Source organism: Piliocolobus tephrosceles, chromosome 6 (assembly GCF_002776525.5).
Source record: "Piliocolobus tephrosceles isolate RC106 chromosome 6, ASM277652v3, whole genome shotgun sequence".
NCBI lineage: Eukaryota > Metazoa > Chordata > Mammalia > Primates > Cercopithecidae > Piliocolobus > Piliocolobus tephrosceles.
The window spans coordinates 157111764-157138466 of NC_045439.1; the positions used below are offsets into that span (position 1 = coordinate 157111764).

The 26703-nt window shown below is 38.5% G+C and overlaps 1 protein-coding gene across 3 annotated transcripts in view; it reads right to left on the reverse strand.

Moving 5' to 3' along the window:
- The window catches only part of MTMR10 (myotubularin related protein 10), a 53535-nt gene that overhangs the window by 18026 nt on the left and 8806 nt on the right, over positions 1 to 26703 (reverse strand). For all 3 annotated transcript variants that reach the window (XM_023195675.1, XM_023195677.1, XM_023195676.1), the window contains exons 3-9: positions 20412 to 20548; positions 18562 to 18634; positions 17930 to 18072; positions 11555 to 11645; positions 4559 to 4745; positions 2341 to 2428; positions 2170 to 2258 (exon numbers count right to left, since the gene is read on the reverse strand). In XM_023195675.1, coding sequence (XP_023051443.1) covers positions 2170 to 2258; positions 2341 to 2428; positions 4559 to 4745; positions 11555 to 11645; positions 17930 to 18072; positions 18562 to 18634; positions 20412 to 20548 — 808 coding nt within the window. The remainder of the gene's footprint in view (positions 1 to 2169; positions 2259 to 2340; positions 2429 to 4558; positions 4746 to 11554; positions 11646 to 17929; positions 18073 to 18561; positions 18635 to 20411; positions 20549 to 26703) is intronic.

The following is a 26703-nucleotide window of genomic DNA, read 5'->3' on the forward strand; positions in this document are numbered from 1 at the left end:
GACAACAAAGAGGATCTGTTCTACTTATGAAGAATGAGATAGCTAAAAACACAAAAGGCATTAAAGTAATTCTCAGCTTAATACATCACTGAAAACTGCCACTGGTTCTAAGGTTTTATAACTAACTCTCACCCAGCAATGCTACGATTGTCCCTTGAACAGCAAAATTCCTAACGGTGCGCTTGATCAGCATGCATGTTAACAAACACAAGGCTTGGAGTACGACACAGCAGACAGCTAATTCCAAACAGAGTTCAGGTAAATCAAAACCCACAGAGAATACGGACTTGTGTGACACAGTCACCTTCCTTCCCAGAAAACTGAAGGGTCATTTGAGGGTCACTTGACAGTTATTTGCTTCAGTGAATATGGCTCTGTCAGTCACAGTACAGTGGAAAAACCCTAATAATGGACTGTGATACACAATTTCTGAGGCTCCATCAGCCTGTTTGATAAGATCTGTTCATCTACTCCTCATTTACTCCACAAGTGCTGAATAAATATCATATGTGCTTCCTGGGTGCTAAACAGAGAACGGTGTGCAAAGCAGACACAGTCTCTCATCTCATGGAGTAAAAATGACAGGTGGTGATCAAACTGTGACACACACATATATTATTAAAAACTGAAATAAATGTTAACAACTCAGGAGCCCCAGGAACATAGACTTTTGAGATCTGATCAAACTTCAGAGGTGAGAGAAGGCTTATCTTGATGAAATGACGTTTGAACTGAGATATAAAGAATGAGTGAGCCAGGTGTGGAGGCTCACGCCTGCAATCCCAGCACTTTGGGAGGCCAAGGGGGATGGATCACCTGAGGTCAGGAGTCAAGACCAGCCTGGCCGACACGGCAAAACCCTTTCTCTACTAAAAATCCAAAACTCAGATGGACGTGGTGGTGGCACCTGTAATCCCAGCTACTCAGGAGGCTGAGGTGTGATAAGCACTTGAACCCGGGAGCCGAGATCGCACCCCTGCACTCCAGCATGGGTGACAGAGTGAGACTCTGTCTCAAAAAAAAAAAAGAAACAAGGAGTGAGTGCCAAGTGGGTAAGCGTGGAGCGTGTTCCCAGATGAGTGCAAAGAAGGCAGTCCAGAAGGGAAGAGTGCTGGACTATGTAAGGAGGTTGAAAACACCAGGCAAAGTCCAGGGGGCTGGAGCCCAGGGGAGAGGAGACATGGAAGGAGGAAATGATGGCACTTATCACACACAGGCAGAGGTACTGCTGGGGTGGAAGCACACGGATTTGTAAGGTGTCTGAAAAGTGAAGTGAGAAAATCTGAGGAGAGACTGGGGATGGGGAAGGGAAAGAAAGAGGAAGGAATCCAGGATGACCCCCTGGTTTCTGAGAGCAGGCTGGGGGAGGGCATGGAGGCCATATCCATAAGTTTGGTTTTGGACATAATGAGTTTAAGGGGCCTTTGAGACCTCCACGTAGAAGTCAAGGTAGACTGAAGATATAAATGTGTTGGCCACTAAAGCCACATTCTTGGGGGAACTTCTTTAGGAAAAGAATACAGAACATGAGGAAGAGGCCTTAGAATCTGTGTGATGTATGGAGAGAAGAGGATGGGTCTGCAGAAGGCATGGAGTACCAGTGAGGCAGAGGAGCTTTGGGAGAGTGGAGAGGAGCAGAGGCCGAGGGCCCAGGTGGCTTTAAGGAGAGAGTGACCAATAGTATTGCTCGCTGCTATGAGCACAACTGAGAAAGGCCTCCTACTTTAATAACACGGAGGTCACTGATGACCACAGCAGATAATGCCAGACGTCTGTGGTGGCTAATTAAAACCACTGTTCTAGCTATTGCCAATGTGTAGATCTAAATAAGACACATCAAACTACAAGAAAAGTTTGATTTATCCTGAAGTGTCTCAACTGGATATCACTGCACTTTGAAAGTATGTTATAGAAAATGTTACAGCAAGATGTCAGCAATGTAAGATCCACAAGTGTCTTACAAACCAAATAATTAAATTATATTTAGTGTAACCCCAATGTCAGTTAATATTATCACATTATTTTCAAAATGGCAATTCTTACATAAAACATGGTGCTAACTAATTAGTAAGACTATGCATTTTGCTATTTTCAATTAGTAGGGAACTCACTGTAGTTATACATGACAAGTAAAACTGTCTAAAGTGACGACGGCCATTTCTCAATTACCTCTGGTCAATCTTCCTCTGCTGCCGCGCGTCTCTAATGAGGGCCATTCGCACAAGAGCACTGCCATTAGAGTGGCTCCAGCACCAGAGCTAGGGGAGAGGCAGAATCCTTACTTCACTGTGTAGAAACAATGGACGTCAGCATTCATAAAATCCAACAGAAATCACTTACTGGCATCCTTCTCCCAACAAAAGAATGGGAAAAAATCTTTAGATCTTGGTCTGCTAAAGAACTTGGCACTACAAAGTATTCTGGAAGGCTGGAGGGGAAAAAAAAAAATTGTATGTAAGAGTCCTGTGCTAAAAGCAGGAATAGTGTGCTCCCGCAGACCCCATAAACAATTCAGCACAGCTGTCCGCATTTAATGCTCACCCCACTTAGTAGCCACATGGGGGGCAGCGACGATCCTAGACATCTTAGTCTAAAACATGTGTGATATGACCAAGTCTTAAAAATCTAAATTTACAGCATGAGAAAATTCCAAAGAAGGTATTAGAAATATTTTCCAGAATGACTATTAAACATGTATGTGTTCACTGAAAAATATATCCAAACCTTTGTTCTCTTGACAGGAGAACAAAGGCCTTTCACAACTGAGAAAGGCCTCCTACTTTAATGACACGGAGGTTACTGATGAGGTTAAGGACACCAGACAAACAAAAAAAACCCCACAAATCTACCAGAAGCTTTAGCTCTCTTCTTAAGTCCCTCTTCTACCTTTCCCCATGCCTAAAAGGCATAGTCAGACTCTAGGACACTGATGAGACAGTAATTACTAGTGGGCAAGCTCACTGCACCTCAAGACATCTTCCTTCTTTCCCCGACGTGGCTGGGCAGCCCATCACATGTTTCTCAGCACATATACCACAGTGTGCTGGCCATGAAGCTTAAATTCCAGGGGAAGCAGAAGACACAAGCTACATGCCGCAAAGCACCTTCCTAGAACTGTACTAGAAGTTCCTGGTATTGGATTAACCAGTAATAACACAGTAGTGCTTTTCTTCTTTTTTCTAAAAAGCTGCTTATGTGCGTGAACTAATGAAGACTTCAGCGACCTTTTAAAATAAGGTATTCCAAAAAATTCACATAACTAAATGACATTAAACAAATTTAAGCCGGGCGCGGTGGCTCAAGCCTGTAATCCCAGCACTTTGGGAGGCCGAGACGGGCGGATCACGAGGTCAGGAGATCGAGACCATCCTGGCTAACACGGTGAAACCCCGTCTCTACTAAAAATACAAAAAACTAGCCGGGCGAGATGGTGGGCGCCTGTAGTCCCAGCTACCCCGGAGGCTGAGGCAGGAGAATGGCGTAAACCCGGGAGGCGGAGCTTGCAGTGAGCTGAGATCTGGCCACTGTACTCCAGCCCGGGCGACAGAGCAAGACTCCGTCTCAAAAAAAAAAAAAAAAAAAAAAAAAAAACAAATTTAAAAAACAAATTCCTAGTCACTTTTGGAAGATCCCCTAGGGAACCAGCTCACTATTCGGAAAAATGTTAAGTAAAGGAGAAAATGTAGATATTTATATTGCTTTTCTTGTACCAACTGTGTTACGGGGCACTAAAGAGCTGGTGAGAGAAAAGTTCAATAAGAGCAGAAAGATGACAGAATTAGAAGGTGAACAATCGCAATCCTTAGTGAAATAATGATCTGGGCAATGATTCTCTCTCCCAGTGCAAAACTATTTTTGGGAGCTAAAACCATGATATAAAAGGGGAACTTTTACTGGGTGGATCAGGTTGACACCCTTTAAGCCCACTGGTTACTCAAGATTACAGTGAGAGAGACACAGCCAGCCAGCCTGAGATGGGATGTGACCCCACAGAACACAGCACTACCTAATGAAACATTCCTGCCAAAAGCACTGAACCTGGATCCAATTCAGCCTCTGCTGCTAACATTTTAAAGGAAATCCTAGAGACAGGAACACGTTACAGGACACCATGGGGATAAAACCAGCAATATCTACAATGTGGAAAATTCTAGGGAACAAATGACCTGGTATGTCAATGAATAGTAGGTAAAAAAGAGGTGGAAGGAGACTGTTGTAGATCAAATGGCCTAAGAGACCTATTAGGCAAATTCAATGTGAAGACTTTAGATATCGATGTGAACAAACCAAGTGTAAAACATCGGTTACAAGATATAATGCAATAAATACTGACTAGATTACTGATGACAGTAAGGAATTACTATCAACTTCTTTTAAGGGATACTGTAATTTATATTAAGAAACCCTGATCTTTAAAATAAAATATTCATTAAAACATTATTAAAAACAAATATTCCACTAACCACAACTAGAAAGTCATCAATGACAACAGAGTTTGATTATTCTTCATAGGGAAGTGACTTCCAGCCATATATAACATTGCTAAAATTGTACTTACCAAGTGGATATCATGTAACCCTCGTTAATAGAACAAACTCTCCACCCGGAAGCACCTGTCCTCTTGATTTCTCTGTCCCAATCCGAGTAAGTTTCAAAGAGTGGAGTTTTCTGGCTGCTGCCACCACCAGCTCCATTACCTCCTCCTCCTCCTCCATCTCCTGAGGGAATTCCATTAATTTTGTTGGCTGTAGGAAAAAGCAACATTATGAATTTTAACAGTCACCTTTTCCCCAGCATTCCCTCTCCTCCGAGCCTCCTGTCACATGCATACTCTGATGTGCTGTCTCTAACCTGCTTCACCTTCCAAGTCTCTCCAAGAACCGTCTTGCCCTTTCCACTTAAAAATAACTCTTTTTTTTCTGAGACGGAGTCTCGTTCTGTTGCCCAGGCTGGAGTGCACCGGCATGATCTCAGCTGACTACAACCTCCGCCTCCAGGGTTCAAGCTATTCTCCTGCCTCAGCCTCTTGAGTAGCTGGGATTACAGGCGCCTGCCACCATGCCCAGCTAATTCTTGTATTTTTAATAGAGACAGGGTTTCACCATGTTGGCCAGGCTGGTCTTGAACTCCTGACCTCAGGTGGCCAATGTGCCTTGGCCTCCCAAAGTGCTGGGATTACAGGTATGAGCCACCACGCTGGCCTAAAAATAACTCATTTAGTCTTGTCCTTATCCAGCCCTTTCCCAACTCCTTAAAACAGCTTTGATTTTTCTCTCCTACTGGCTCTATCTTCTCTGCCTTCAGTCACATGATATTGAAAAGACTTTGATCACGTTGGACCACTCTAGCTACTATACATTTTTCTTCCTTCCTTTTCCTGACCACCTTCCCCAAGAATGAAGAATGACTATTGCCTAGATTTCCTCTCCATTTATTTTCCCTTTAATTTTCAATTGTCTTCCATCCCTACCATTCTAACAGAAACTATTCCTAACCCTTCCTCATCTCCCTGCCCCTAATTGTGGGGTAAGTTCACGTCATTTGATTATTTGCTCCACATATTTTGCCTGGAAAAATGAAACATCCAACAATCATCTCTGTTCTCAAGCCCTTCAAATCTTTAATTTTTCTAATACCAACTTCTCACCTACCTGCTCTATCTGCTCATTAGAAAATTCTTGGTTTCCTGTATCTACTCGATTTTCCTTTGAAAAGCTCCTAAGGTTCTTTGTGCTTTGCTAGAGTGCTGTTCCCACATGAAGATTACAGCAGGGCAGGCCTAGACCTGCATTTCCTTAGCAAGGAGCCTGCTCTGAGAGAGAAGTAATGCTATCTTCTGGGAGCATGCCCACAGCCTCAAGACTGCCTGCAAAGTGATTACTGAAAAACAAGCTGTCCCACCAGTCAGCCAGATCTACCTTGGCAATATCTGGTGACAGATGGCACAACCCATTCTGGCCCAGGGTCTTCCTGCTGCAGGCTGCAATTGTGGCAAGTCTCCCAGCTGGCAGCCCCAATGGGATATTCTGCTGCATTTAAACCAGCCAGCAGCTGACCACAACACACTTCCCTAAAAAGATGTGTTCATGATGCTAGTCCCTTGCCTTAAAAACTTTCAATAAGCTCATTTTCCAACCAAACCAAGCAAACCTAAATGGCTTCTCTTGGCCTTAGAGATCCCTCACAGAACTTATCTGACCTTCATTTCCCATTCTCCTCTGCAGCCATGTAATACCCTCCAATGTCCCATGAGCACGTCATGCCCATTCCTACTGATTATTCATTAACTCCTGGTACGAGACAGGTATTTTCTGAGACCTCCCCATGTGCTAATGCCTGACAGCAAAAAGATGAGTAAGATTTTACCTCTACCTTGAAACTATTAAGAAGCGTGATAATCACAGAGTACCAGATGTCTGAGTGCAATGAGGATGCAGAAGAGAAGGCCCCTAACTCGCACTGGGAGAGAGGCTGGGGCAGGAAAAGCTTCATGACCACATCTAAAGATAGTTCTAAGGAATAAGTCAAAAGTTGCCAGGTAGCTGGTGAGAAGGAGGTAGGCATGCTAGACAGAGAAGAACCTAAAAAAGATGGTGTAACTGTATAATATCAAGTAACTAAATACAGCTAGAGCATAGGGATTCAAGAGGTGGTGGAAAAGAGATGGGAAATTAAATAGGGCCTAGACTCTAGATCTGTGTTTCCCAAAAAAGTAACTTCTAGCCACACATGCCCATTTAAATTTAAACTGAAATGAAAATTAAATAAAATAAAAAATTCAGTCCATCAATTGCACTAGCCACATTGCAAGTACTTAACAGCCACATGTGGCTAGTGGCTGCCCTACTTCCATCACTGGATGGTGCTGTTCTAGATGATGGAGGGGCTTATGTACCATGTTAGGAATTGGGACTCCTCTAAGTGGTATCAGAATTATCCAGTGATTCTGATTTTAACAAAGCTCGTTAAAAAGTAAAATGCTGCCAGGTGTGGCGGCTCACGCCTGTAATCCCAGCACTTTGGAAGGCTGAGGAGGGCGGATCACGAGGTCAGGAAATAAAGGCCACCCTGGCTAACAAGGTGAAACCCCGTCTCTATTAAAAATACTAAAAAAAAATTAGCCAGGTGTGGCAGCATGCACCTATAGTCCCAGCTACTCGGGAGGCTGAGGCAGGAGAATGGCGTGAACCCGGGAGGCGGAGCTTGCAGTGAGCCGAGATCGCACCACTGCACTCCAGCCCAGGTGACAGAGAGAGACTCTGTCTCAAAAATAAATAAATAAATAAATAGACAGACAGAGACACAGTAAAATGCTAATTCTAAGCCCATATCCTAGAGTCCCACTCCATCTCAGGGCCTTCTCTGGAGTAACACAACAACTAAAAAGTGTGTCTGTGAGAAGGAAGACTTAGGAGTTGTGATCTCTCCAGAACACAAAACCTGCATATGGAATTTGTGGCCAAAGCCCAATCTATACAATGTTTCAGTGCACCAAAACAAAGAAAGCTATTCAATATCAGAAAATCTAAGTAATTCATCATATGACTACATTAAAGATGAAAAAGGCTATATTAATGACCAGCTTAGTAAGTGCAGAAAAACATATGATAGATACCTGTTTATGACGAAAAAAAACCAACATTAGCAAATTTTGAATAAAAGGGAATTTCCTTAACTGGATAGAGGGTGTTTATCAAAAAGACATAGCTAACAGCATCTTCATTAAAAGCGGGAACTGAAATGATGCCTGCTAATACTACTGCTACTCAACACTGAACCAGCAGTCCTAGCCACACAATAAAAACACCACTACCAAAAAAGAATTAGAAAAAACACACTCAAAATTTTAAGAGTTATGTAAAACAGTTTGGTGATTGAGTCTAGCAGCACTGAATACTTTTTAGTGTTTTGGGCTGTAGACTTCAATAAGCTAGGCTAAGAATGTGCTATTGTTTATGAGATTGTTTCTCTGGCCAAATTTTGTGTCATGATCTAACTTACACAAATTTTTCTAAACATAAAGTGAGAACATCTATTTATGTTTCCGAAGCATAAAGTGAGGTCCTCTATCGTTTGTTATTTTCTCCATTTATCTTGTTCAAATCCTGTACTTCTCTAAACAACTGGGACTAGGTCTTTTTATATGTTCTATGTCATCTTCAGTTAGAGCTCATTACAGAATGTGTAGTGTACACTCAATCTGGTTTTACAGTCCCAGAAACTTGAACACTTTCCGAAGTTCAAAAGACCTGATACCAGTGGCCTGCTCTGTGAGTGGATCACTGTGAGGAGCTGGACCAACACAGTGAAAGGTGGGTCATCTCAGGAAGACCTGGCTCCGCTGGCCGCCACCTGACTGAGGTTTTACGACATGCTTCCACAGCAGACTGAGAGTGAAACAGATATTACATGCTCCTGACCTTGGCTATCTTCTGTGACAGCAAAAAAGTCTAATCCTATACTGTTGGGGTTATTTTAGAGAATTTCCACTGAATTGGCCAACTGATATTTAGAATGGCTTCAAGCAACAGAAAACACAAGTCATCAATATATGAAAAGAAAGCTTATCACTCTGATGATACTGCAGAAATTAGAAGTCACAAGGGAATAAGGTAAAAAGAGGATTGTGAGTATTAATAAGTTCAAAAGCATGAGTCAACAAAGCGGTTCTTAACTGGGAGATTCTGACCTGTGCTAGAGCCGACATGGCTGTATTTCTGAAGGTTCCTCCAGTAATCCTGATGTATACAGCTGGCTGGAACCACCAATATTCAACAATCATTTATATCTATTCTGAGAATCTCATAAGAACTGACAAGCAACAAACTTTAAAAATTCCTATACTGTTTCAAACGGATTGTATACCTTCTGTTTTTCAAATAAGCATTTTAAGGAAAACCTAATACCAAGATCTATGTTAATAAAAAGGATAAATTTCACTGCAAAAATGTACAATTTCTGATGTGAAATTTCATTACAACTTCAGATTACGTCACAGCATCTGTAAGCAGGATGTCTGTCATGAAGCAGAGCTGCTGACACTAGGCTGCAGATAACTTCATGAAACTTTCAATATTTTTGGTCCAGAAGCAGAATCTGACATCTAATCAATTCTATAACATGAGAGATGAATCTGTACTTTTTTGACATTATTTGTCCAATAATAATCTGACTGATGAAAACAGAGTCCTCACGGTTTCTTTAAAGTTAAAAGAGAAAAAACAGAACCATTGTTCTTGTTTGTGCTAGTAGTGTCTCCTGGGGTGTTTGTGCACAGCGATGTTCCAAAGCCTGGATGCTATACAACTTACTTTACTCCAGGATATTCACAGAAGTGGTGGGATGACTGCAGGACCTTTCGGAGATGGCTTTTACTCATGTGACGCTGAATATGAATGAAAACCTGAGTGACTAAGGCCAGCTAAAATATCATTTTCTTAGATAATTGCAGGGGAGCTCCTCCAACTTTGGATCTTATTTGTGGAAACAGCTTTGTCACCTACCTGCCTGCAAAAAGGACTTCTTTAATCCAGCCAATGAATCAAGGTGTCATCCAGAAGTTCAAGAGTGGATGAGTGGGCATCTTTCACTCACAAATTAATGAATTCTGACTGCAGTGTGTGGAAATTTCAGGCTCCTTTTGATCTTAAAGATGCAGTATTTATGCTTCTGTAACAGCATGGAAGGATATTAAAGGATGTTACCCTATGAGGAATCTTAACAAAACTATGGCCAGTGTTATGTTTATGAAGTACTTGTCAAAGGAGGAGTCTGAAAGATGTAATATAAAAAAAGCATCCCTGAATATTTTAAGTCTTAATCATCAAATTTTATCAATAAGCTATATAAGAAGAAACAGAGGAACTGAATGATGTAAATTTTAAAATTCCAGTAGTAGAAGACCTATGGGTGGATAAACTAAAGTACTGTAAACAGAGATGCCCACAAGGTATGAATGAAGAAAAATGTGGAAAGTAACTGAAGCAGGCATCAGGTTACCAACTGTAAAACGAAGTTTACTGTCTTTGCTGAGCCCAAGTCGCTACATTACTGTAGAGGTTATGGATCTGTAAACTGGAATGAATCATTTCTATCAGAAAAATAGCAGCATGAAGAACTGGTCTGTATCATAAACAGTTAAGCAGGAATCAAAGACTCACTCCTACAACTCTTGCAACTCTGGGTGAGGATCTTATTGAAGATAACCTTGATCACTGTTCTGTAGCTTGATGGTGATCCCAAGGAGTGTTTACCTGACTAATAGTGCAGGATCTGTAATTATTTTTAGACAGTAACTCAAATTACTTAATCTTAATAAACTTCAAAAAATAACTGTATTGCTTAAGCCTAAGTTACAATTATGTACATCTTGATAAGAAAAATTAAGTTACAAATACTTCTGCTATACAATTTCTATAAATATAATACTATATGATAAAAGCTGTTCTGCAAAGCATTATTTTCATATATTATCTCTATAGTATTAAGTTTTTTTTTTTTTTTTTTGGTCCTCTCAGTGCTTAACAGAAAGGTAGGTATCTTTTAAACAAAGGAAAATTTACTTATACACATATATCTTCAGATACCATACACTGATACATTTTAATGTATTTACAATATAGTGTTGCTGGAATATACTTTTATTATACCCTTTATTTAAATTACTACATGTTTTATGGTAACAAAATATAAAATTTCAGTACAATTAATAATTTGTATGGCCCAGACCATGCTGGGTGAATGGATTTTTCATTATAAATACACAGCTGACTTACTTTTCTTGCTTAAATAAAAGAACACAGGCTTCGCTCAGTTAACTGACGTGCAGTCACTAACTGACAAGGGGGCTAACAGGAGACATGGTTCTTTGTTTTTCTCTATCCTTTTAAGAGATTTTTAAAAGCAGCTTATTAAAATTACATTTGTACAGAAACAGAATGTACGGAATTGCATGATCATCTGGAATCTTCCTTGGTCATGTCATGACTGTCAGATATACAGACAAAACTATTTACTTTCACAAAAGCTGTCCAGAATATACCTGTCCTTGGAAAAATGCTCATCTTCCTTTCATCAGTATTATTCAGAAATAGAAACTCAGTATTTTGAGAATCTTAATGAAGTCCACAAAGTTTTTAATCACTTTAGCTTTTGCATGAAATCACACCTTGCCAGAAAAGATTATGCTTTTAATGTATCTTTTAGTTTTCTGCCAGTTTTCTGAAAAGATAAGGTTACTTTAACTCAAGCTATCAATTAAAAAGGGTAGGTTATATATTCTTCATCCTAAAATACAAGCCAATGACTGGAGGTTAAATATATGACATAACTTATAAGCCCATATTCATAGCATTACAAGTTCTTCCTGGTAACTTGTCAAGAAATAATCTGACAAACTATTGGCTCTTTTAGCATGTAGTGCTTACTTCTCTAAGGTATGAAGCTAGTAATTCTACAATCATTAAAGGTCATGTACTTAGAGGCTTCCGGTAAACATAAGAGTAAAATTTACACATGTAAAATTAGTTACAATATTTAATATTTTCATATTTACCTGAATTGTGGTATTTTTTCCCAACATATTCAAATGCAAAGAGTAGCTGGAGGTCTGTTGGCTGGGAATAATGAGCTATTGCAAGGCATACCTAGGAAAAATTCTACATTTAGAATTTGATTTTAACACACTTAGTTAAATGAAATGTACAATAAGGCCTTGGACACTGGGAGGATCATTGTGGGGCAGTGATTATAGACACTATTTACAGGTTTTTCTGTTGACCTAGAATATAAAAGAGCTCCTTAAGGCCAGGTATCTCATTCACTGTCACGCCCTCAAGACATTATTTATCTTTAGTTAGCACATGGCAAGTATTGAGAAAGTATCTGCTGAGTTAAATTTTAATTGGAAAGTAATTTTAGTCCAATAAAGAAAACTTGAAACTAAAGAAGCATTCTCCAAAAAGTCAGTGACTACATGTTCACTCCAATAAAGGAAGAAAACAGTTTCATTTTTGGTGGACTATAAAGAATTAATATAAGGCATGAAACTTTAAAGTTTACACCTCATGGATTTAAAAATCTAAATAAAGAAGCATAATTACAAAAAATTAAAATTAGCAAGAAATTCCAAAAACCCATGGGTGGCTCAAAGAGGTACATCAAAAAAACCACACACACACACACACACACACACACACAAATTGTGTTTGAGTAAAATGGTTTGGGACTGTGTGCCCTGTGATGGAAAACGTGCGGGCTTTAGAATCAAACAGATCGGGGGGCTTGAATCCCAGCTCTATCAAGTACTTGCTACATAACATGTGTGAAGTCAATTCCTCTCATCTAGCCTCAGTTTGCTCACTTGTAAAACGAAAGTAATACCTAGGCTGTGGTAAGAATTAACAAGCATAATGCAGGCTAGGCCTTCGGAGGATCTCCATATATGGAAATATGGCTGTTGTTATTCTCAACTGCTGCTAGATAGAATGAAGGATGGTGCTCTAGGCTTACAAACCCTGGTAGTCACCAGAACATGGGAAAAAATGCTCTTCAGTGAGCAAAGAGGAAGGAAGAAATTTAAGACATATGCAAGGAGAACAAAGCAGAAAAACTTACTTTAAAAGATTAAATATTATTTAGAAGATAAAGTGTTAAGCCAGAATGATATACTTTTGCCAGTAAGCAAGTAAGAAAAGTTAATTGTTAGTTCATATCAAATTAGTGGTGTTTGTAGTGGGCTGATGCACATTTCATTAACCAGTAAGCATGTGTCAACTTGTTTAAACTACATTTTAAAGGTCTTCTAGAGAATAAATGTTTCCTAACTAAGTTAAAATATACAAACAAGGGGATAGAATTTGTCATTAGTTTTGGTCAAGAAGAAAAAAAAAAACCTGCTTATTAAAACTTACGTGGTATCTTGATTCCTCAATACCTATAGGAGAGCTTTCTACTATGATGGTCCCACTTGCAAAATTTAGGAGCTGGTTATCTATATTCCCATTCCTAATCTTTTCAACAGTTTTCCTTAAAGCATTTCTAGCAGCAAAACTACTGAAGTCTGTACCTTGAAAAAGTTCTCATCCTTCCTACTAGTGTGGGCACCATTGATAAGCTTTGTTGCACTTTTCTCTAGACATTTTTCATAGTTGTCCATTTTGCTACACTGCCATAGCCACATCCTTAGGCCATACTCACCTCATGGCACCTCCGAGAGCTTCCTTACATTCCAGAAATCTACAAAACTTAAGAATTACCTTCTAATGATGTAATTTTGACTAACAATTTTGCTCTCTTGATAATCTGCTGTGGTTCCCAGACATCTGCATAACAAATTAAATCTCCTCATTCTCGATTCTTGACAAAACTGGCTCTCCTCACCAGACCACTGTACCTTCCCAATATTCCCTCAGCAATCTCAGGTCAGAGAAAAACAGGTTTGAACACATTCTGTCTGACTTAGCCCCAGCCATCTCCTCTGCCACACTCTTTGCTTGGAAAATCCTACTCCTCTTAGCCAACTATGCTTTCTTGGAAACTATTGTGTCTGTTCAACACTACTCTCTTCACAAGCCTTCCTAGAGGGAGCCAATTTCAGAGTATTAATTCCAGAAACCCATAACAACAGTTTCAATATAAAGTGTCTCCTTAGTTAATTGTGCTTATGTTGCTTTATTTCCAAGGTATTCACATAAGAGTTATGTGGATGAGAAGTAGGATGTAGGTGGTTCTGTTATACTTCTACCATTAAGGTCAATTCCTTAGATAAATGCCACATTTCACATTCATTTAACAAATATTTACTGAGTACCTACAATGTTGTAAGCCCTGGAGATGCAGTGAACGAAACAGACACTAATCCCTGTCCTCATGAAGCTTACATTCTAGTGGGAAGACAGACACTAAACAAGATAAAGGAGAAAAAAATACAGAAAGATAACTATGAATGCTAAAAGAGAAAAATAATACAGCAGGGAAGGTGAATATGAAGTGTTATAGTGAGAAGAGGGAAGCAGGTTAAAAAGTAGAGAAGGAGACCAAGAAAGACCTCCCTGTGCAGACTTGAGTAAAGATCTGAAGATGTCTGCATTTTGTAGCATAACTTCAGTAGCTTTCTGAAGGTGCTCTGGGTCCAACAGCAGCTACACTAATACTCGTTGACAAAAGTAGTTACCAATATGTTAAGGAAAATGCTCCAAGCCAATAGTCATAATGTCTATCACATTCCCAAAACAATTAGAAAGTAGTCACATGCTCTGTTTACAGAAAAGAAACTCACATATCATTGATCATGGACATGTTTTTTTGCGGTCATGAGGCAAAAAAGAAACAAAGCCTATTTTCAAGGCAAAACCCAACACGGTGTATTTTTTTTAAAGCCCCTTAAAAATAGCACAATATCAAATTAGGTTAGGAAACCAATGAGTATATCCAAAAGCATCTACATTGAAAGAAGTCTATAAAAAACACTGTCAAACTGAAAGTCAGTTGAATTACTGGTTTTTTTGGGGGGTAGCAGAACTCGAACTAAATATACTGTTTTTCGGTAGTTAATTTCAATGTATAACTTATATATTGACCCTAAGGGGTCTCTTTGGGCACACAGACTAAGGCATACAAACTTGTGTACCTGGATTGTCTTCACGTTGTTACTGTGGAACATTCTAAGACGAGAAAGCAGGCCAGGGCCCCATTCTTTGCACTTTTACATACATGCTATTTTAAAAACCTAAGTCCAAATTCCTATCTTCCATCCTAAGAGTTTTTGAAAGATCTGAAACAGTTCATTTGTCCTGGCTACCATAGGAAATGAAGAAAATGCTGGTATTAAAGACATTAAATTATGGCAAATATTTTACTGGAGAAAAAGTAGTAAACTACTTTTAAATCAATTTTTGGACCAAAGCTGATAATCTTCTCTGGACAGAAGCCAGAAGCACCCACAGTGGACGGTTTCTTTTCTAAGATGACCTGTGGTACAGCACTGAAGAAGCTCAAATCCAGGAAACACTCAAACCTCATTAAGTTCTATCTCATTTGCAAACACAAGTGGTTTCCTTTATTTCTGTGGCCTGAAAGCCACCAAAAAACAGTACCAGATTCAAGTCAAAAAATAACAGTTCATAAAAAGGCCAACTTGTTCTTTAATCAGATGAATGGAATTCACCTCTATAAAGTATTCCTGAAGAAGTGGTTCACAACCAGCTAATCAGAGAATAAAGTGGAAACAAAAGGCATATATTTCACTTGTTATGCATACGTATCTACATATTTATCTTTATCTACACAGATAGATACATAGATAAATCATTAAAAACAATCTTTATTATTTTGCCCTTCAGTTTTGAGCAAAGGTTCTGCAAAGGAAAATGGTGGCTCTAAGTTGCTATGAGGTTAGATGTCCAATTCTGCATCATCAAATTCCTTCTTTCTTTATACAGACCTTTCCCAAATATCACTATTTTCCTGTGACAGCTAGAGGATAATGAGGATGAATATTAATGATTACAAGTGCCCCAAAGCAAACTAATTTTGTCATAATACAATTGAAACAACACCAACAAGACAACCAGAAGGGTTTAGAACATGTAACAAAATGTGAACCAATTTAGTATTTCCGAATTTCATTTTTCAAAAGAAAAACATAAATGTCTTAGGTATTTCAAAATGAATCAATGGTTTACCCACCAGAGAACTCCAAACATGCATTTGGTCATTTTAAAGCAACTGATAAAACAGCAAAACATTTTCCAAAGAAAACAGTATTCAAAGCTTCCAGGAGGTAAAAATGAGCCATAATTTCCTAACCACTACCGAATTTTAGATGAGAACTTTTCACTTGAAATAAAAGAATATGCCATAATTTTTGCTTTTAACTCGCAAAGCCATCAAGCTTTGGTAGCCACATATAACTTAACCCTGTGTTTGAAACATGTAAATCAGAAAAAAAACTATATTCTCATTGCATCTGTTTTTTTTTTTTTTTCCTGCACCCTCCCCTGACCTGCAACCACCGTGGCTATACCAAAGACAAAGACTCACATGCTTTTTATATTTTAGGATACTGGGGAAAAGATTTTTGTCTGAAACTTGGTCTTAAGAGAGGGCATATGAGGGACTGGTTTGTTTTGTGCAGATGGTTTAGTACAGCTCTCTTCATGAACCAGCAGCACAACACATAGGGGATATTCTGAATTTCCACATCACTTACTATGCTCTGTTCATCTGGAAATCAACTATTTGTGTAGATACATCTTTTATGCTGCCACTTTGTACCATTACTTTTCATTTGTTCATGCTTTATCTTTTTCACTAGATTTAAGTTCTCTAGGGCAAGAAACTGCATCTTTTCCTTCTTTCTACGTGCAAAATTTAGCACGCTGCCTCAACATCAAAAATGACCAACAAGTACTACAGATGGTTCAAGAACTAGGCCAAAAATAATTATTTTCACTCATTAAAATAGTGTCAATTGAAAAATACAGTAAAAGAGGGAGAATTTAACTTTCCGAAAGAGATCGGATCAATTGCATCAATTTCTTCCTTAGGAATATGCTGTCCTAACTCAATCTAGCAAGTTCTGTGATGTCCCTAATCTTGAGATGCTACACATCTTAAGGTTTTCATAAGCAGGTCTTTGATGCTTTGATCAATTAAATTACAAATATAAATAAGCTTGAGGAAGTAACCTGTCTGAAATATTTTATGTACATCATGAATTCTAAAGTTCTTCTATATAAGCATAGGCACTTTAAATTAGTAAAATGCCAAAATCACAAGCAGCACAATCGAACAGGTCGAAGAGGCTTTAAGAGTCATCTAGTTGAATTTTCAGAAATGCAGCATGCTGAGACATGGTTATACAGACTATTTGAAAACTTTTACCCATAGAGGAGCCTACAACCACTCTACTCTGCTAGACAGTCACATATTTTCAGATGTATTTTCATATATTCATCTCCTGCTTGCCTTCCTGTGAAGAAACTGTTGGTTCTCAATCTAAAAACAAATCTACCACCTCTTCACCAAAGTATATGAAGACAGTTGCCTTACAATATTTTTGCCAGCCTCATTTTGGTATCAACAGAAAATTTACTGCAGTCACCTGACTGACCATGGAAAACAAAGGCACTCATTGCTTGGTGGTGCAAAGGCTGCCTCCATTCTGAGAGAAAGCTACTTCCTATTTCTACTAAGATACTGTTGCTCTACTTCCATACATGCGCGCAGGCTTCCTACTGGAAAGTCTGTGACTACACAGGGGCATATTAGGTCTACCAACTTCACTCCTCTGGCAAAGCAAAGCATGGAAAACATGCCCTTGACTCTTACTTTACAAGCAGGGTAATAAGACATTATCTGGAAGGCTGGGGAAAAATAAGGCAGTTAAAAAGTTACTCGCTTTGAGTTGCCCCTGTTGAGTGTCACTCAATTCATAACATTTCTTTAAACCACTAATAATTACTAGGCCTTTCCTGTAACTATATATTTACCTAAATCTTATGTAACATAAGTCTAGCTTACAGTTTGTTGGTAAACGTCTGCAGTACTGAATTAAAAGCCTAACCAAACCTTAATCACAGTATATTGCCAACTTTTCAACCTTTTTAACCAAGAAAAGAAACTGACAAGTAAGGAGCTTTATGTAAAAAAAAAAAAAAAAAAAAAAAAAAAAAGCTAATTTCCACGTTAAGAGTCTTTAGTATTTTAGAAGCTGATAAAAAATTACATAGAACACTTTAAAACAGCCATAAACCAATCCACGAAAATAGTTCTATTAACATTCTTGGCTTTGACTTTACTTAAGAAAATGTCTGACAACTTCCCCTAAAAAACATCTGAGCAATTGAGAAATGAAAACTGCCATACAGAATTGAAATCAGTAAATACAGTACAGAACCCAGAACTTGATAAAACTTAACAGTATTACCTTTTTAGCACTTTCGGGACCTGATTCATCAAAGCGAAATCTGACAATTCTGAAATCTTTACAATAAATAATTAATTCTGTTGGATTAAATTTCAGTTTCTGGTTGGGGCCTAGGACTTTCTGCTTCCTCTTGTGGTCATTTACTAAAGAAGAAAAAAAAAATAAAGAAAATAAAATGCATAACAGTTATTTCTTGTTACTAACCCTTTTGTACAAATTCTTAGTGAACATAATTGGAGGGTCACCCATCATTTGAGCTCTGCCTGTCTAGAAGAATGTTTCATACTTGTCTGTAATTCCTAGAACTTGGAGGTTGGTTTTAACTTTGCTTTGGAAGATATTTTAAATGATTATTTGCGTAAAACCACCATTTAGATACATTTAATGATTAATTTTAATTAAAAAGAAGACAAAAAACTTAGAAACTATGAAAAGTTATATATTTCTTATCTTTCTTTTAAAATAATTTATTGACATCTCCCTCTTTATGTTCCTGGGACTCAAAAACATGGCAAAAGTAAACTTACAGAAATAAAACGCCAATCCAAGTATTTTGAGAGGTGTAACTTTTCAAATAATACTTCCAGAGTGGAATCGACTTTTAGAGTATGTACGGAAGGAATACTACGTACCTGTGACAATTTGCTCAATACATGTTAAAGGGACGTCATGTTCACCAAGAAGAAGGTTTCTGTAATGGAATTTCTGAAATAAAAAATTATGTTCATATTAATTCTTTTCCCAATAATCTCACAATGGTAGTATAAGCCTTATATTGTGATGATAAACTGTGACAATTATCTCTGAAAAGCACAAAAAGCTTTTGTCTAGGTAGCTAGGGCCATTCCAATGTTGACAGATAGAAATTAGGCTAAAATGTACACACAATCTTATTATAATATCTAAGATATGGAATATCTATCATCAATCACTTTACCGGCAAGCATTTGCATGTCTAGATCTGGATAAGCTGGCCACAACATATTAAAGAAAAAAGGGCTCTTAGGTCATCACATTTTAAATGGGTAAAATCATGTTTGATTTTCACAATGGAGATTTTAAAGTGGAAAATAACTATCTTTTTAAAGCACAAAGTCTACCAGAAATAAAAATCTTTAGAAAAAGGTTTTGCATGTTCAAACTAAGGACATAGTTAACACTATTAATCTGTTGTCAGTAGGGCATTGGTTTACTTTTTCCTAATAGTGGTAATTGGATTTAAGCTGTTCCAGGTATCTGCTTCTCATTTACAGTGAAGTCTGGGGCCAATGATCATTATGAAGCTAAAAACAAAGAGAAACACCCAAGCCTACATCCAAATAAGCTACTGTCTCTACACAGGGGGTATCTTTAAGTGCCTTCAATTTAGTCTAAATATACCTAAGACTGTAATGCACACACAAATATACAGTACAATAAATATTTGTACAGTATAACAAATTATGGTAAATTAGTGAATGACTACATGAAATACACTTACACTAAATTATTAGATCCTTAAATTTAAAAGTTTACAGTTCATATGCCAATATTTCATTACAGAACAATTACTATAAAGAAAGATCTAGGAGTAAATGTGTATAATACTTTACAAAACAAAATAGAAAATGGCTGACAGAAAAGTCCAGGGTTTTTAAGTTAAGCAAATGAATGCTTGAACTTCTAAAAACCAAAATTATATGGACTATTACTTTCTAGTAAGAACATAAAATAGCAAGAGGGCTATTAAAAATTTTTAAATCGATACTATTCTTCACTCTTCCTAGAAACTAGAATTTAACTTTTTAGGAAAAGAACTCTAATTAATTTTAAGAAACAATGGTAGGCTGGGTGCAGTGGTCTGTACTCCAGCACTTTGTGGGGGAAAGGCAGGCAGATTGCTTGGGCTCAGGAGTTCGAGACCACTCTGGGCAACATAACAAAACCCCATCTCTACAAAAAACACAAGTTAGCTGGGAGTGGTGGCATGCACCTGTAGTACCAGCTACTCAGGAGGCTGAGGTGGCAGGATAGCTTGAGCCCAGGAAGCAGACAAAGGCTGCAGTGACCTGAGATCGTGCCACTGCACTACAGACTGAGAGACAGAGTGAGATGCAGGCTCAAAACAAACAAATCAAAAACCAAACAACAAAAAAACCTATGAAATCAGTAAAATGTGTGGCATTTGTAAGATCACTTAGCAAATAGCTTTTTCTTTATGTCATTTTTATAAGCAGGTTAAAAGATCTGCAAGAGAGGGAATAACTTCCTTAATGAAAAGGACATATAACGAACACAGAGGATAAAGCAAGGTGACTTACAATCCTCCAACTAATGATACTTCTCAAGCAAGTTCCAACATTCTTCTTAAACTATATTTTAAATCTTACATTGTATTACCTAATACTTTTATTATAATTTTTCCATACCTATGTTTTATATAATATGTACCACTAAGAGTTGAAAGCCTGATACAATGAAACAGTGTACAAATAAAACACACCTGTAATGGCATTGGGTCGTCTGTAATAAAGGAAATTTTGAAGTTACTGCATATCAGCTTTCCCCACAAATCGTACTGGCTTGTGTCTGTTGCAATGCATTTTCTCACAAAATTGACTTCATTTACGACAATTTCTCCTTTAAAAAAAGAAAAATATTCGTAAGCTACTTTGTCATAAAATACCAATGGTCTTTGTGGGACCTAGAAGGAGCGTTTCATGAGGACAGCGATGAGGAGAGTAAAAACATTCACCGATTGCCATCAGGTGCCAGGCACTGTATGCACTTTACTTCCCAACAAAGCTAACAGTAACAACAAGGCATTGTTCTCCAAGGCGTAGAAACTGAGGCAAAAACAGCTCAGGGGTCTGAGCTGGTTAAACTAGAAAGGCTGACCTAACTGTATTTTTTTCTATGCCATACTACTTCTCATTATTTATCTGCTGGAAGACTTTCTGGAGAAGAAATAAACTACACCAGCTCCTTCAGAGTATTACTTGATGGAATATTTGTGTTTTATTAACACACGACTTGATCTCTCAAACCAATGTCTTTGATCCCTTTTGTACGGAATGAGAAACAGAGCTCAGTTTCATTGAATGTAAATGTATTCCATAAAGCCAAATCAAGTTTCCTTCTGCACTCAGATTATAACTTAGTAGGCAACAAAACCTTATAGTTCTGAGTTAAAAGGAAAGAATAAAAGAAATAAATATAAGAAACCAACATAAAAGTTATAATGTGCTTTTCAAAGAACACTTTTCTACAATTTATTTAAAGCTTGGTCATCATTAAACCTTAATTTCAAGATCTAAAAGTCAACTAGACCCAGAACATGTTAAGCCATCTGTCTCCTGGGTCAATGGGAGAAAAGTGAGTGTACTGATCTACTTTGCCTATTTCTTTCATTATAAAAACTTTTAGCACTGATAGAATGTTTGCTGACAAACTCCAAACTCCTACCAGTTCATGAAGAATGAAACTATAGTCTCATAACAATCCTCTCTTTAACAAATAGGTTATAACAAATTTGAGTTGCAATAATAACCTTTATTCGAAGTTCTTAAAAATGTACAAGGCGGCCGGGCGCGGTGGCTCAAGCCTGTAATCCCAGCACTTTGGGAGGCCGAGATGGGCGGATCACGAGGTCAGGAGACCGAGACCATCCTGGCTAACATGGTGAAACCCCGTCTCTACTAAAAAAAAAAAAAATACAAAAAACTAGCCGGGCGAGGTGGCGGACGCCTGTAGTCCCAGCTACTCGGGAGGCTGAGGCAGGAGAATGGCGTAAACCCGGGAGGCGGAGCTTGCAGCGAGCTGAGATCCGGCCACTGCACTCCAGCCTGGGCGACAGAGTGAGGCTCCGTCTCAAAAAAAAAAAAAAAAAAAAAAAAAAAGTACAAGGCTAGTTTTGAAACTGCTCCTTAACATTTACTTAAAACCTGCTCATGTCAAATTCACAGTGCAAACAGCTTGCGTGAACTTCCATTGTGAAGACAAGCCTCCCTCGCATGGCTGGGAACCCTGCATCCCCAGCCAGCTACCAGTCTTCCTCGCCCTCACTGCTCTGCCCGCAGTGGCGGCCTATTAATCCCTCATGGGACCATGCTACTTCCCATTTCATGGAATATTCTTTCCTTCTACCTTAGTCCAACCACGGGGGAATGGCTTAAAACAAAAAAAAAACAAAACTTCCTATCTAGATTAAATTCACATATCAAAGCATTGTATTTCTAGCACTCATCACAGCTACAATTATATTTATTTTTTAATTAATGCCTACATTACCCTCAGGATTATATGCTCCATGAGGGTAGAAGATGGACTGATTTTATTCACTGCTGAAATGTTAGTGCCTAGAACAGTGTCTGACACAGGGTAGGTGCCTGTTAAGAGTACTGAATGCAAGAATGAATAAAATCACTTCATGACACATGGTCCTGTCCACCATGAGTTGGGCAGAAGTTGTTCTAGATAAGAGAAACTAGTAGTAATTCAATATGGCTAAGCAGCCAAGCTGGCTGGAAGATAAGGGCTGTTTGGGTAAATGATATGTAAGTTAGAGAAAAGCCACAGCACTGCCACTGCTTGCCTAAATATGCATTAAAGAGCTATAAATAGGACATCTGTCCTGTCTGATTCTTTCAACAACCTGTAAAGGAAGGCAGGCAGATGGTTTCCTTAATTCACAGATAAAGGATTTGGACCCAAACAGGTTAAATCACTTTCCTAACATCTTAAAAATAAGTAGTAAACTTGGCACTTATAACCAAGTGTTCTGACTTCAAATCTAATAGTCTTTCCCTATAATTACATACAATTAAATGTACTATAGTGAGATATAGCAAGTACCAAAACTGTATTAAAGTTCAAATATTGGCCTTAACTGAATTCTAATGAGAAAAAAAATTTAAGATGACCAAATATATTTATATATTTATATTTACAAATATAATATATATATATATATACACATACGCACATTGAGTAATTCAAATACATAAAATTTAAATCTTCTCTAGCTCCTTGAACATAAACCTTACCAATTCCCGTATCAAGATTCTGGGCCACTGAATACTCAACCCTCTCTCCTCTTCAGTAAATCTCAAATACTAATTATAAGCGGACCCTCAATTTAAACAACTAAACTAACCATGCCGGTTCAGACCGAGGACACAGTCCTGTAACACTGACTTCTTCACACAGAATCATCACATACGGTGCCACCTTAGCAAACTCATCTAAAAACAGACTCTTCAAACATTGCTACAAAAATTCATCCAGTTCTAAGACTTATGATCCATACAAACTTGTTATGCATGCTATACTCAAATAAAAATTCACTTAAAGGCTGGGCGTGCTGGCTCACACCTGTAATCCCAGCACTCTGGCTGAGGTGGGTGGATCACCTGAAGTCAGGAGTTTGAGACCAGCCGGGCCAACATGGTGATACCTATCTCTATTAAAAATACAAAAAATATTTAGCCAGGTGTGGTGGTGCGTGCCTGTAGTCCCAGCTACTTGGGAGCCTGAGGCAGGAGAACTGCTTGAACCCAGGAGGTGGAGGTTGCAGTGAGCTGAGATCCTGCCACTGCACTCCAGACTGGGTAACAGAGCCAGATTCCATCTCAAAAAAAAAAAAATTCACTTAAACAAACAAACAAACTACCATATGATTTCAGGTTCCTGAGAAGGGAAGCAGAAGTAATAACGGGAAGGAAGACACAGAGCTTGTATAGCAGGGCCTTGTGGCCACACTAGTACCATAAACAAACTGTATTTAGGAGTATAATGCCCTTGGAAAGTCCTTCTTCTCTAGAAGCCAGATTCTTCTACTGATGCACAAATGTTAACGTATCAAAGCCCACAAACGCAGTGAGAATGAGACAAAGAAAAGGAGGAGAATATACTTAATGGGTCCATGGGATGGTAAACCATGGCCTGCAGGTCAAATACAAAACCTTGTTTTTGTAAATAAAATTTTAGTAAGACAAAGCCATACTCATTCGTTCATGTGCCATCTATAGCTGCTTTCACAAGACAAAGACTTGAGTACTTGAAACAAATACCTTATGGTCCGCAAAGCCTAGAACATTTACTGCACTTCAAAGAAAAGGTTTGCTGACCCCTGTGTTAGAGATAGTTACTAAAGTGACAACTCTTAAAATTATCCGAAACAAGGCTTAGAAGACACAACTGGGCATGTCCCATCTGAAAGGTGAGAAGCGAAGCACCTGAGAAGCAGGTGTTTTTGATCTGCAGTGTTGTAGCCATTTCAAAGAGCTCTGGAGGACCACTCACAGGAGGGATGAGGACAACCTTCCTGCTAGAACACGTCCATGCGAGTCAAGTCAAAAGATCCCTTTCTCACCAATGAGCCACAGCACTCAGCAGAAAGTAAACATGGAAGCTAGGTTTAACTGCTGTACGGCCCACACTCCATCAACAAAAAGCAAAAGAGAGAATCTGGAAATGAACCCCGAGGGGCTAGAGTCTGAGACAGCAGAATGAACTCAGGCTTGCCTTAATAAATATACAAAGAGAGATGCAGTAACAGATGTGTGTACACCTGGGTCGGTACATGTGTGTATGTTTTCTAGCTCTGCCCTCTGAAAGTGCTACAAGCAGTGACACTCCAGCAACAACACACACACTCAGTACCCAGATCTTGCTTTTAAAATACTATTTTCCAATAAAAAGAACTAGGACTCTTTAGAGAAATGGCTGATTCCAACGCTGGGGCAGGGGAAACAGAAGATGAGTCTGTAGACTCTGGTAATGCCAGGATATCAAAAAATAAGGAAGTGGGGCTGAAAAGAAACAGGGGGGATGGCATTTCCAAAGGATACAAGAGCCAACATGAAAGAACTCCCAATGGCCCAAAGCTGGAATAATCTGAGCAACAAAAGAAGTAACACAAATGCCGGATTAGTAAGTAAATTAAAAAGTATCTGTGAATCCATACTGTTGTAAACAGATGACTGAATAATAAATACATACATGAAGGAGAAGAGACAAATCTTCCTTACAGAAGAATTCCAATTACTAAATGTAGGAAGAGTAAGGGAAACAAAATCATGATTAGAACATTAAAGATCAAGAAACTATCATGGATTGACTCAATGACTGCTGTGTGCAATATGCATTGATGAATGCTAAATTCAGAGAGCCAAACTTTAAGGAGAAACAGGTTATTGGTATAAGCACAAGGTTATCTTCCCAAAAGTATTTACTAGTTACTGTGGTAGTTTTAAGGTATGCCCACAAATTCGTGATTCTCCTCCCTCCAGGAAGTGGAGCTTAATTCCCAGTCCCCTGAACGTGGGCTGGACTTAGTGATTTGTTTCTAACAAACATCATGGAAAAGGAAAAAGTCACTTTCTAGAGGAGAAACCTGACAGATACCACTTTAACCTGAAGGGATCAAGGTTAACATCACCAATAACCAACCATGTTGATGTCTTGTGCCTGCTCACGTGACACAAGGGCAAAGGATACCACCTCTGTGGGTCTTTCCCGAAATCCACAACCTCTGCTTAATCAAAAAAACCATCAGACAAATCCAAACCAGGAGGCGTACTATAAGACACTACCTGAACAATAAAAGTGTCAAGGTTTTGTTGGGGAATCTAAGGAAAGGGTATCCACAGATTCTTCTGTTATTTGCAACTTTTCTCTAAGTCTGAAATTACGTCTACATTTTTAAAAGTCAATTTGACGACGTTTCTAAGGGGTGAGTTGTTAGAACAGAAATCGAGTAATTATAAAATTCTTCCTTTTGTATTAGTATATTTCTATGTTTAAAGAGCTTTAATATGTATTATTTGAGGCAAAATAAAAATCTCATTCTCATGCCTGTAATCCTAGCACTTTGGGAGGCTGAGGCAGGCAGATCATTTGAGGTCAGGAGTTCGAAACCACCCTGGCCAACATGGTGAAAGCCCGTCTCTACTAAAAATACAAAAAGTCAGCTGGGCCTGGTGGTGCGCACCTGTAATCCCAGCTACTCAAGAGGCTGAGGCAGGAGAATTGCTCAAACTCAGGAGCTGGAGTTGCACTGAGGGGAGATCACGCCACTGCACTCCAGCCTGGGTGACAGAGCGAGACTCCATCTTAAAAAAAAAAAAAAAAAAAAAATCTAATTCAATAGAAAAAAACACGTCAAGGTCTTGAAAGACGAGATGAAAAAGCTGTCACAGACTGAGACACTACAACTAAATGCTATGTAGTATCCTGAATGTGAACCTGAAATAGGTAAAGAATATTTGTGGAAAAACTAGGGAAATGTGAATAAAACTACTAGGCAAACGTGAATAAAACCTGCAGTTTAGCTAATAGCATCGTTAGCTTCTTAGTTGAGCTAAATTGACCAAGGTTACATAAGCTATTAACATTAGCGGGAAGCTGGCTGAAGAGTTCACATTAACTCTATGCTCTTTTGTACAACTCTTACAAATTCAAATTCATTCCAAAATAAAACTACTAAAGAAAAATATAAACAAGGGACACAATATTAACAACAGCCAAAAAAAAAAAAGTGAAAGAAGGACTCTCTGGGCCAGGGTCTTTGGGTCTTTTAAGCGTCACACAGCCTTTTCTTACAGAATGGAATGGAAATGAGTCCTTGGAAAGGAGCAAAGAACAGAAGTACAGAGGGATACAGGGGAAGAAGAAAGAAAAGAAGGGCACTTCTGAGGATATGCTACAACTGGGTCTTCCTATTACAATAAGTGTCAAGTTAGAGACATGAGTTTTATTTGATAATGCTAAATTTTGTTCATGCAGAACCGGTC